The 13,634-nt window shown below is 39.9% G+C and overlaps 1 protein-coding gene across 3 annotated transcripts in view; it reads left to right on the forward strand.

Moving 5' to 3' along the window:
- Positions 1-13,634, forward strand: part of MAGI3 (membrane associated guanylate kinase, WW and PDZ domain containing 3) — a 304,410-nt gene that overhangs the window by 202,959 nt on the left and 87,817 nt on the right. For all 3 annotated transcript variants that reach the window (XM_084853476.1, XM_084853477.1, XM_084853478.1), the window contains exons 10-12: positions 1,451-2,059; positions 3,286-3,332; positions 11,682-11,838. In XM_084853476.1, the coding sequence (XP_084709602.1) occupies positions 1,451-2,059; positions 3,286-3,332; positions 11,682-11,838 (813 nt within the window). The remainder of the gene's footprint in view (positions 1-1,450; positions 2,060-3,285; positions 3,333-11,681; positions 11,839-13,634) is intronic.

The following is a 13,634-nucleotide window of genomic DNA, read 5'->3' on the forward strand; positions in this document are numbered from 1 at the left end:
TGTATGTCTTTGTCATCAGCTCAGCATACTGGCAGGCCGGGTTTGATCTAGACTTCTGGACTTTCCTCTGCCTGGACGCATGCAATGTGGAGTTACCAATGTGAAAGTGGTGGCACGGAACTTCTTGCATGTCTGGGTTTACCCTTCCCTTGATCTTGATAGGCTTTGACCATGTAGCCTGGAGTTATCAACACAAGATTCAAAGTTGGACTCTCTATTGGTGTGGTTTTGTTAGGCCTTTCAAGAATTTATCCCTTGATTGCCTGATGGGGTCATTCCAGGAATCATTCCCATTCCTTGTCTGGAGTTGGAACCCCATGTATGGATTGCCTGGGTTAGATATTCCAGGAATCCCGAGTCCCTTCCCTTGTGTTGAGAACTGTGGAGATGGCAACAGTGAAACCACGTTGATAAGGATCTCAGTCACGGTAGTAGTGTTTAGCTTTGGACTGTTCTGGAATTACACAGAGCCTGTAGCTACTGACCATCAGCTATGTGATTTCAGAAGAGTGTAACCATTAAGCTTTTGCTGTGGGATTTCCTGCAATGAAGAAATCTCACTGATTTGGGTGTCCAGTGTCAGATTGCCTGAGTGTGTGCACTGGGGAATCAGGAAACCTGACAGCAAGTAGGTGCTAGGTGAGCCTCTGAGGAGGGAGTTCCACATTTGAGAGGTTACTGTTGAAAAGACCCTCTCCCATAACTCTGATTGTGAGGGTGCTTGAAGGGCTTTAGTTGATGATCTCATGGGCCAGGTTCATATAGGAAGTAGTGATCCTTCAGATCCCAAGGTGCCAAGCTGTGAAGGACTTTATAGGTCAAACCAGGATTTTGAATTGAATTTGGAAATGAACCAGCAGCCAGTGAAGGCGATGAAGCACTGGTATTATATGTTTGTAATACAGTCCCAGTTAGAACTCTTGCTGCCATATTCTGCACTATGCTGCCTTTTCTTGTGTGATTTTGGAAATGTATGTGCTTCATATTTGCTTTGGTTTTCTTAAAAGGCAAAATTATATGTGAAGTGTATTAATATAAAATACGTAAGATGAGAGGCTCTGACAGTCTAGCAATACACGGGAACTAGAAGAGTAGTCTGATTTATTTTGGACTGGGTTATACTGGTGCGTGAACTAATAAATGACATCTGCTTACCGTAATATGAGTACTGTTTCCATTTTGAAACCATATGCACTCATTCCCCGAGTCCGCTGTGGATTACACTTTATATATTTAGAACTGTGTGGTCTTAACAAAGCCAAAACAAAGATTAAATGCAAGAGAAATCCTGCAGCATATGGACAAAAGGAAATGGTACAGTCTCTGTTCATTACTATTTTGAGTAGCTCCCAGTGCTTTTCCTTGATGAACTTACTAAGATTATTCTGATTATTTTAAGGTATTGAACTAAACGTATTTGTATTATTAATACCGCTTTCATTTTTAACAGGTGATGTCATTGTAGACATAAATGGTACATGTGTCCTTGGCCATACCCATGCTGATGTTGTCCAGATGTTTCAATTAGTTCCTGTTAACCAGTATGTGAATATGACTTTGTGTCATGGATACCCTCTTCCTGATGAAAATGAGGATCCTGTTGTAGATATTGTTACAGCCACGCCCATCTTAAATGGCCAGCCAGTAGCAAAAGGAGATACTTGTATGATCAATCAGGAGTTAATACCTGGAACAATGGTTTTGGACCAGAATGGAAAACCAGGACATATCTTGGTCAATGGACGCTTGAATGGTCCTTCCACTGACCTCAGTGAACAGAGGGCCTCAGTGTCCTCTTCAGGATGCTCTCAAGCAGAACTGGTCACAATTCCTCTGATCAAGGGACCTAAAGGGTTTGGATTTGCAATAGCTGACAGCCCTGCAGGGCAGAAGGTGAAGATTATTTTAGACAGCCAATGGTGCCATGGCCTTCAGAAAGGGGATATAATTAAAGAGATTTATCATCAGAACGTACAGAACTTGACACACCTTCAGGTGGTAGAAGTGCTGAAGCAGTTTCCAGTTGGAGCAGAGGTGCCACTGCTTATCCTAAGAGGAGGTAGGTAATGACATTTTTATATAACTTAAAATATCTGTGTTGCTTTTAAACACTATGTAGTGGTGTAAATTTTAATTCAGCAATCCTTATCCTATATTTCTATATTTACTGGTGATAACAGAAGTAGCATGAAGTAGAACTCTCCCCATCCCTTTTCTAAGAGTGTTTCAGATACTGTGTAGAGCAGGTGTTGGCAACTTGTGGCCCTCCAGATGCTTTGGCCTACAATTCACATCAGCTCTAGCCATCATTGCCAATGGTGAGGGATCATGGGAGTTGTAGGGCAAAACAGCTGGAGGGCCACAAGTTGCCCACGCCTGGTGTAGAGAAACATTCTATGTGCCGTTTGTCCTTTTGGAATAACTATTGTGATAATTCATTTTTCTTACATGCATTTGGGTCTTAATACATATCATCTATACTTTTCCCCATGCACGGATATCTTTAGCGTGCATACGTGAAAGGTGATTACTTAAATGCTGCCATATAAAAACCTCACTTGTTGTGTCCTAGTTTTGCCTTCATTAGTCAGATTCAATTGTCTTTTCTTTTCTGGATTTTTCAAAAAAATATTATTTTGGCATCTTAACTCCACCTCTCTGAGGGTAACTTAATCAAGTGTCAAGCATATTGTATAAACCCGCTTTCATTGATGGGTTCTGCATTTGCATCATAAAGTCCTAGTTGTAATAGCTCCTCTATAATAGCAGTTTGTACCATCAGGCTGTTCAATGGCAGAATTACATATACATATTGTATTACCCCGTCTGGAACAAGTGGTTTGCTTGGAACAAATTGAAAAATTCCCATTGACTAAATACAGCTTATTGGTCATGTCATGCCTTATAGGTCCACTGATTCTTATATGCCTACCACCAAAGTTTTCAGTATTTTTGTATGGTTGCTGATGACCTGAAGTGCTATTAAGCTTTATTATCACTGACCTGTGTTCTTAAATCTGCATTGCCATGTGAACTATATCTTCTTAGGACTTCTCAAATTGAAATGTCATTTGATTTAGCTGGAGAATTGATAGGCATTGTGATTTCAGTAATAGCATAGTTTTTTTCCATTAGGAGGACAATAAACATCATAGAAATTTGTGGATGCCAATACAAGATTCTTAGAATAAAGAGCTCCAACCCATTAGCTTAGTGTACATGATATATAAAGCTGTAGAATATAGCAATGTAATGGGTTATATTAATGTTTATTCTTGATCTTAGGCCCTTCTTCACCTGCAAAAACTTCAAATGTTGTGAGCATTGATAATGTGAGTATCAATAAGAGTTTCTGTAACTGACTGTATTTTTTTCCTCATGGAGGGAGTTGATCATAAGCAGTCCAATTCACATTGGATGAATTGCTCTATTAGGACTCTGCACAAGTTCCTTTTGAGATGTAGAGATAGATTTTGCTCCAGCCGCCATTTATGCATGGAACATAATGAAAAACATCTCTGAATTCTCCATGGTTTGTGAAGACTTATAAATTTTAGGCTGTACAGTACTTGTAAACCTCTCTTGGCTTTGCATACATTGGGATGAAAATCTCTCTCTCTCTCTCTCTCTCTCTCTCTCTCACAAAGGCCCACTTAGTATTAAATTTCTGAATATGATTTAAAAAAAAACTTTGCCTTCCATTTGTTCACCTTCTGGGATCAGTTTGAGAGGGGAATGAGTTTGTGTGTTGTCTCAACTGCATTAAGTTACTCCCAAACTGTTTTTATTATTAGAGACAATCATAGAATCACAATAGTGAAGGAAATACTGAGTTGACTGAACAGAATAAATTACCTGTCTTTCTGTGTCTTATGTAAGAAAGAGACTGACATTTTGGTTTCTTTTTCCCTTTGGAGATAGGAATATAAAAAAACACAGCATAGGAAAAAGTTGGGAAGTGTTTGCCAGGGAGTTTGCATCTAGCAAGCTGTGTCGCTTAAAGCAGTTGTCTTATTGCCAAAACAATTTTTCTTGGGATTAGTGATGAGTCAAGTAACAAAGGTATAATGGACTTTATTCCTCTGTTGATAAACACTACACTGTAACTCTTACGATCTTTTTTGGGTACACATGTAAAATATGAGTCTGCACCCTAGTAGAACAGTGCAGTTTAAAAACCTTTGCAACCACAGAATCGATTTTTCCAGCTTGAATTCCCCCCACGATTAAACCATGAAGGAGTTAGGCAAAAAAAATTATCCTTCAATGCATCATGCTTGTTAATCTTCATTGTGTAGATATCTGTTTCTAAATCGGATTTGTGTGCAAACTGACAGACATACTGTTAAAACACACACACACACCACTTAACTGTGTTCTGCCATAATCTTCAATTTGTGGTTTTCAGTAGAAGTGTGTGCACTTGCCTACTTTTTTCCCTTTTATGGAAAGCTTCAGTGCTGAATCAGAGCTCAAAAACTGTTCTCCTATAATAGAGTTTGAGTGGGTAATCTGGGCTCTTCCATAATTTTCATGTCCCCTTGCTTTTTTGTAGTTACCACTCCTGGTGAAATACTTACTCAGTGAAGAGTCAGACTGAATTTAACAAAATTAAGTATCCTTTAGCTTGACTAAATGTGCTTTATTGTTTTGTCTAGTCGGAAATTAGAGGAGAAAAGCTTCCGAAGATTAAAACAGCGTATGATAGAGCCTATTCTCTCCCTCTGAAACTCTGATGCCCCATGTGTGTGCGTGCTTGCTCTCTCTCACTCACACATACAGACACATACTTCAGTAGAATAATTTTAGGCAGGGGTGCAGAATCATCATCATCATCATTTATTGTACAGTCCCAGACCCATTTAAACAAACAAAAATAAATCATAATCATTAAAACATAGAAATATAAACATGGAATCATTACACAACAGGCAGAAGAATAAAAGGATAGTCATTAAAACATACACATTTTTAAATATATAAACGTATTTAAAACAGAGTATGATGTAAAAGCTAAAACATGAAATATAAAATAGGAATTGCAGCTAAAATGAAGAAATTGTCTTACGGGACCTTTGGACTGAAAAGAGGAACTTAGCCACTAGCTCTGTCGTTGACTTGTTTATCCCAGGCCCCCCCCCCCATTCCAAGTACCATTCTTATGGCCTTCCAGGGCATTTCCTCTTAATAGGGCAGAGTAGTCTGTTAATGTTCCTCCCTACAGAGGCTACATTTTAAAAAATGCCCTAAAGTTTTGACTACTTCGTCTCCACGGGGTCAGAATTAATCTTTATATGAGGTACCTTTATAGCACCCTTCCAATATGGCAGAAGGAAGACAATTAAATCTTGCCCTAGTGAAGGCATGGTGATATTTGTTGTTCAGTCGTTAAGTCGTGTCCGACTCTTCATGACCCCATGGATATTTGGGGATGGTCAAATTATCCAAATATCTAGCATATCTTGGGAATTCAAAGGCTAAACTCAGATGTATTGGGAAGCAAAATCTACAGGCATTTGATATAGAGTATTGAAAGTCAATGTCCTTGATCCATTGTTTTAAAATAGTTTTTACAGCAGAATAATATCTTGTGCAGAGAAAGTCCATAGAAAGGCTTAATAGATGAAGTTTAATAATAAAGCCTTTAAACCATAAACTGGTAAAGACATCTTTTTATAATAGAGGTAAGCTAAAGATGGCTCAGCATAAACAACCTTTAGCGAATAACAGAACCAAGGGACCAAGCCCTACATTCTATAGATGCAAGGCCAGACTCCAGCCATAAACCAGCAGTTGACACACATCCTGGCATTCCAAAAAGTGAGTACAAGAAGTTTGAAAGAACACTCTCCACAGTTGAGTTAAATCCCTGGATTCATAATGGTACACACCATACAGCAGTTGGGACAGAATTTTGGCCTTAAATACTCGTGAGGCAACAGGACTACATTGTGCCCCTTTGCTATAAATCTGAGAATCTCAGGCCCAGGGGCCAAATCTGGCCCTCTAGCTGTTCAGTCATACCCTTGAGGTCCTCAGTAGGCCATGCTAACTTTCCCCAAGCACTGATCATGTAGTGATTCCCTGGCTTTTATTTCCCCATTTTAAAAGGTTGACATGCCTCTCTTAAGGCTTAAATACTGGCAGTAAAAGCTTTAAGCTAAAATATGCTGGTATTGTGGGGTGGGTGTGGGTTGGGAGTTGGTCCCACCCCTTTTGCCATTGGCACTGCACAGCACTGGAATGCAGCCCCTGAATTTCTCCAAAATGGAGTTTGGACCTTGGACATCTGCACCCTTGGGGAGAAGTAATATCAGAGTTAATTAGCCAATAAATCTATTGTTATAGACACCTTATGTGAATACATTTGGTTCATTTTCTATTAGCACAAAAATAGAAATGTATTCAGCCACTGAAAATAAAGAAAGATATATCCTGCAAAAGATTTCAGAACTGAATGCTTAATTTGCTTGAATAAAACTCTTACAGAGTAGAAAGACTCTAGTCACATCACCTGTTATACTGAGATCACTTTCTCAAATCTCTGAAATCTTTGGGAAATGCATTACGTTGCAGGGATGGTATTAACTGCACTAAACATAAATTGAATGCTTGGTGACACCTACTTTGTGCGCTAATTTAGTTTTAAAAGTGCAAATTCTTATGTTTATAAATATGTGGGAAGTAACCGACTGTAAACTCCTTAAGGGATTTTCTCTTGGCAAACCTGCATCTATTCAAATACTTATTCAAATAAATATGTGCTGCTTGGCAGATATGTTTTAGGCTTTGCCTGAATCTGGAGCAAATATTTTAAAGTCACCAAGCGATATGAAACTTTGGAAACGTAGATTTCAATGAGAGCAGGCGTTTTTGCTGTCTTTTCTACCTAGTATGAAGTGGATTGTTATTCTGTTCCCTTGTGAATGTTTTCTCTCTCATTATGTACAGAGATTTAGACCTATAGTTCCAGCAACTATTTATACAAGTGTGTAGAGAGGCAAACTGCTATAGGTTATGTGTAGATTAGTTAAATACAGATTTAAACATCACACCCCATAAGCAGTGCAGTTTTTAAAAAGGAATTAGTTTTATTTTAATCATTTTCACATGTTTCTATAGTGCTTAATAGTATTTATTTATTATTGAAAGAACTTAACATGCATTGGGCAGAATCCAGCAGGGTGTCTACACCCCCACCGATTCCTTTCCACCCCGCCGATTCCCTTCCGCAAGTGGTGGGTCCTGCAAATTCCGTTGCGCAAGCGAGACCCGCCGCTTATGCAAGGGAGATTTAGGGTTTCCTACGGAAAGCCCTGGGCAGAATCCAACAGAGCACTTACGCACCTTCCATTTTTTTTCTGTCCTGTCAATTCCCTTCCACAAGTAGTAGGTCCCACTGATTGCACTGAGCAATCAGCAGGACCCACCATTTACAGAAGCTGGATCCACTGCTTACACAAGGGAGATTTAGTGCCTCCTAGGGGAAGCCCCAAAATGAGCATTTCCCTAGAAGTGCTAAATCACTCTTGTGCAAGCAGTGGGGGCCACTTGCACAACAGAATTGGCAGGGCAAAAGAAAATCAGCAGGGGCATAAGCACCCCATTGGATTCTGCCCATTATTCCTGTAATCCTTACTACAACCCTATAAGATAGGTCAGTACTATTATTATCTCTATATTGCACATAGAGGAATAAGGCAGAGAAAATACTTGCTTGCCTAAGGCTATGTAGTGAGCTCAGGACCAAGGTGAGATTTGGGGACCAACTCATAGTCTCCACTTGTTGTTGTTGTTCAGTCGTTAAGTCGTGTCCGACTCTTCATGACCCCATGGACCATAGCACGCCAGGCCTTCCTGTCCTCCGCTCTCTCCCGGAGTGTGCTCAAGTTCATATTCATTGCATCGGTGATGCTATCAAGCCATCTCATCCTCTGCCGTCCCCTTCTCCTTTTGCCTTCAATCTTTCCCAGCATCAAGGTCTTTTCCAGGGAGTTTTCTCTTTGCGTTAGGTGGCCAAAACATTTGAGCTTCAGCTTCAGTATCTGTCCTTCCAATGAGCAGTCAGGGTTGATTTCCTTTAGGATTGACTGATTGGACCTCCTTGCAGTCCAGGGGACTCGTAAGAGTCTTCTCCAGCACCACAGTTCGAAAGCATCATTTCTTCGGCACTCAGGTTTCCTTATAGTCCAGCACTCACAGCCATACATTACTACTGGGAAAACCATAGCTTTGATTATACGGACCTTTGTCGGCAAGGTGATGTCTCTGCTTCTTACTATGTTGTCTAGGTGTGGCATAGCTTTCCTCCCAAGGAGCAAGCGTCTTTTAATTTCATGGCTGCAGTCACCATCTGCGGTGATCTTGGAGCCCAAGAAAGTAAAATCTGTCACTGCTTCCATTTCTTCCCCTTCTATATGCCAGGAAGTGATGGGGACAGATGCCATGATTGTAGTTTTTTTTAATGTTGAGTTTCAAACCAGCTTTTGCACTCTCCACTTTCACGCTCAACAAGAGGCTCTTTAGATCCTCTTTGCTTTCTGCCATTGGGGTGGTATCGCCTGCGTATCTGAGGTTGTTGATAATTCTCCCGGCAATCTTAATTCCAACCTGTGATTTATCCAACCTGGCGTTTCTCATGATGTACTCTGCATATAAGTTAAATAAGCAGGGTGGCAATATACAGCCTTGTCGTACTCCTTTCCCAATTTTGAAGCAATCGGTTGTTCCATATCCGGTTCTTACTGTTGCTTCTTGACCCTCGTACAGTTTTCTCAGGAGACAGGTAAGGTGGTCTGGTACTCCCATCTCTTTCAGAATTTGCCACAGTTTGTTGTGATCCACACAATCAAAGGCTTTAGCATAGTCAATGAAGCAGAAATAGACGTTTTTCTGGAATTCTCTTGCTTTCTCCATGATCCAGCGAAAGTTGGCAATTTGATCTCTAGTTCCTCTGCCTCTTCGAAACCCAGCTTGTACTTCCGGTAGTTCTCGGCTCACATGCTGCTGAAGCCTAGCTTGTAGGATTTTGAGCATAACCTTGCTGGCATGTGAAATGAGTGCAATTGTGTGGTAGTTTGAACACTCTTTGGCATTGCCCTTCTTTGGAATTGGAATATAAACTGACTTTTTCCTGTCTTGTGGCCACTGTTGAGTGTTCCAAATGTGTTGGCATATTGAGTGCAGCACTTTAACAGCATCATCTTTTAGGATTTTAAATAGCTCAGCTGGAATACTGTCATCTCCGCTAGCTTTGTTGTTAGTAATGCTTCCTAAGGCCCATTTGACTTCACTCCCTAGGATGTCTGGCTCAAGTTCAGTGACCACACTATCATGGCTATCAGGGACATTCAGATCTTTCCTGTATAGTTCTTCTGTGTATTCTTTCCACCTCTTCTTAATCTCATCTGCTTCTGTTAGGTCCCTGCCTTCTTTGTCTTTTATCATGCCCGTCTTTGCCCAAAACGTTCCCTTGACATCGCCCATTTTCTTGAAAAGATCTCTAGTCTTTCCCATTCTATTGTTTTCCTCGATTTCTTTGCATTGTTTATTTAAGAAGGCCTTCTTGTCTCTCCTTGCTATTCTCTGGAAGTCTGCATTCAGTTGGATATATCTTCCCCTTTCTCCCTTGCTTTTCGCTTCCCTTCTTTCCTCAGCTACTTGTCAAGCCTCATCAGACAGGCACTTTGCTTTCTTGCATTGCTTTTTCTTTGGGTTGGATGGAGTTACTGCCTCCTGAACAATGTTATGGACCTCCGTCCATAGTTCCTCAGGCACTCTGTCTATCAGGTCTAATCCCTGAAATCTATTTGTCACCTCCACTGTATATTCATAAGGGATATGATTTAGGTCATACCTGAATGGTTTAGTGGTTTTCCCCACGTTCTTCATTTTAAGCCAAAATTTTGCAACAAGAAGCTCATGATCTGAGCCACAGTCAGCTCTGGGTCTTTTTTTTTATTGACTGTATAGAGCTTCTCCATCTTTGGCTGCAAAGTACATAATCAGTCTGATTTCGATATTGACCATCTGGTGATATCCATGTGTAGAGTCGCCTCTTGTGCTGTTGGAAAAGAGTGTTTGCTATGATCAGCATGTTCTCTTGGCAAAGTTCTATTAGCTTTTGTCCTGCTTCATTTTGTACACCAAGGCCATGCTTGCCTGTTATCCCAGTGATTTCTGACTTCCTACTTTAGCATTCCAATCCCCTATGATGAAAAGGACATCTTTTTTTGGTGTTAGTTCTAGAAGGTATTGTAGGTCTTCATAGATCTGATCAACCTCAGCTTCTTCGGTCTCAGTGGTTGGGGCATAGACTTGAATTACTGTGATGTTGAATGGTTTGCCTTGGATTCGTACTGAGATCATTCTATCGTTTTTGAGATTGTACCCCAGTACTGCTTTCCCCACCCTTTTGTTGACTGTGGTGCTACTCCATTTCCTCTATGGGATTCTTGCCCACAGTAGTAGATATCATGGTCACCTGAATTAAATTCGCCCATGCTTGTCCATTTTAGTTCGCTGATTCCCAAGATGTCAATGTTCAGTCTTGCCATCTCATGTTTGATCACCTCCAGCTTACCTTGATTCATTGATCTGACATTCCAGGTTCCTAAACAATTGTTCTTTACAGCATCGGATTTTCTTTTCACCACCAGACACATCCACAGTTGAGTGTCCTTTCGGCTTTGGCCCAGCCGCTTCACTCTTTCTGGCGCTACTTGGAAATACCCTCTGCTCTTCCCCAGTAGTATATTGGACACCTTCCGACCTGAGGGGCTCATCTTCCGGCGTCATATCTTTTAGCCTTGTGATACGTTCCATGGGGTTTTCTTGGCAAGAATACTGGAGTGGGTTGCCATTTCCTTCTCCAGTGGACCACAGTTTGTCAGAACTCTCCACCAAGACCTGTCCATCTTGGGTGGCCCTGCACGGCATAGCTTATGGCTTCACTGAGTTATGCAAGCCCCTTCGCCACAACAAGGCAGTGATCCATGAAGGGGCACAGTCTCCACTAGACTGCACCAAATGCTTTAAAGGGGGCAAAATGGCATGAAATAACATTACAAGAGAATAGCATAGTCATATTTGACCGGCTATCCATAATCCTTCCCAAACTTCATAGTGAGGGAAATGTGTCAGGTTGTCACCTCTTACCCTATGTATCACTAGTAACCATTGGCATACACTTTATGTGGCTACAGCAGAGGTTTATGGAAAGGGAGTGAGGCAGAACTAGTTTGTATGTGATGACTTTTTTAGGCAATTTAGTAGATGGAATCTGAAGGGGTTTATGCCATGTGATGCTCTCAGAGGTTTGGGAAATACCAGGCCCGGACTCTTTGCCTGTGCTAAGAGATATTAAAACCTTTTCATCATTCTCTATTCCAGCAATGTTACTACTTCAGTCTCACATGCATCAGTTAACTACTCTTATTTCAAGTTCCAAATCAAGAGCATAAGAAAATCATACTCGCAATTCTAGATCAAAATCATAATGGGAAACACATTCAAGGTTTTCACATCCCATATGAAGCAAGAATAATAGTCTTACAAAATGTATATTGAAGAATGCTTGCCAAGTATTGTATGGATATGTTTCTTACTGTTTTTCCCATTTTGTTTAAGCCTGTTGGTGTGTACTTTTTTCAACTTCACGTGTATTCTTCTCTTTGTTTCAGAAAGTAGATAAGCAGGAAAATTCAGGAAGCCAAGAGGCAATCAGTGAGCCAGTCCCACAGCCTATGCCTTTTCCACCTACTGCTGTGAGGTCAGCTTCCCCAAAGCTAGACCCTTCAGAAGTCTATCTGAAGTCTAAAACATTGTTTGAAGATAAACGTGAGTATTATATTTTGCAGCAAAAGTTACTGGAAATGCTTTCCTCTGTGAATTGTCAAGGTCAGTCCTAAAAAAAGTGGTATGGTGCTAAGCATGTGTATCACCTATTTTATCATTTTAAGTATTATTTCCATCAAGAGGAACTAAGGGCGCAATCCTTTGCATGCTGGCTGGGGAATACTGACAGTTGTAGGACTTTTTTCTGTCTAAACATGCATAGGATTGCACCCTTAGATGCCCATCCCCGGTGATGTGGATTTTCTGGAAAATTTTGAACTGGAAAATTTTCCAATGCAAATTACATTAATTTGCAAAAGAATGATTAGAGGGCATTGCATTAATGAATTAACCCAAGTAAGGAAAACAAATGCAAATTAAAAAAAAGCAATTGCTGCAGGAAATAAAATTTCTAGAAGCCCAATACAAAAAATGTGGATCATTGCTCACTTTACAAACACTAATGAGGAAGAGAAATAAGTAAAAATTATTAGACCTAGCTAAAATAAAATCCCATATCTGCAATACACAAACCAGAAATTCAAAATTGCAAGTGAACTACATACAAAAGAAAAAGCACAAAACAGAATTGTGACATTAAAAATAAAAATGGTGATAAAAGAATAGAAGGCTTTTTCAAAAACTGGAATGGCCTTTTCTTCTCTACACTTCTAACCATCATATGAACAAATGATTATGATTCACCCCCTACAGAAATACAGAGAGGAATAAAGCAGGGATCTCTTTTTTCTCTGGTATTGTTTACCTTCTCTATAGAACCTCTGGCAAACTCACTCAGAAAAGACCCATCAATAATAGAAATCCTGATTCATGGGGCACTGCAAGTCATGAACCCCTACACCAATGATATTGAACTGACTTTAGCAAACCCCAAAGTTCCATTGCTGAGAGCTATACAAATTATAAACAGTAGGGAAGACTTGTTGGTCTAAAAATTAATTATCAAAAAACAAACATTTTAAGTCTGAACATGTAATGGAATGAAAAGTTCAAGTCAAACAGGATTTGTATCATGGCCACTTCCGCAGCATATCAACTCGGCAACCGGTGCAATTTCTGGATGTCTAGTCAGAAAGCTCCTCAACGCAATTAGAGTGGGGAAGCAATTTCAAAGAAGAAATAGAAGGCCTAATTTACCAGAAAATAAGATTAAAATGTATTAATGAATTAGATAACCTCTTTTTGAAATGTATAATGTTAATATGGAGAGCTAAGCTCATGTCAGATCTGTCCCCAATCATCTACATTTTATCGCACCTACTGTTTTATAACAAAGATAAATTTAAGCAGTTTGAACTTTGGAAAGAAAAAGGCCTATATAGATTAACGGAGCTGTACGAAGGGATCACCTCCTTACAAACTAATTTACAAGATGTTAAAATCAATTGATTTCAGTTAAACCAGGTTACTCATCTTTCAAATATCCTGAGTGTAAGAGCATAAACAGTATGCCCCAAAACACAATTTGAATCTAAAAAACTAACCTCATTATTATACAGACACTTGGTGGATGTGCAATTTAGCAGACTGGAAGGGGTTAAACAAGTCTGGGGAAAGGATTTAGGCAGGGAAATTGATGGGATCCACAGGGATAAAATAAGGCAAAAAGTTCTAATAAATCTATTTCTTCTAGAATTAAGAAAAATATGTTAAAGATCATTCATAGATGGTATCTTACCCCAAGGAAGTTAAATTATGTTTACAAGACAATTTCACCACTATGTTGGAGAAACCGTACAGAGTTGGGCACCTTTTTGCATATATGGTGGTCATGTGGG

This window comes from Heloderma suspectum, chromosome 4 (genome assembly GCF_057233095.1).
Source record: "Heloderma suspectum isolate Gila_16-S chromosome 4, 16-S_ref, whole genome shotgun sequence".
NCBI lineage: Eukaryota > Metazoa > Chordata > Lepidosauria > Squamata > Helodermatidae > Heloderma > Heloderma suspectum.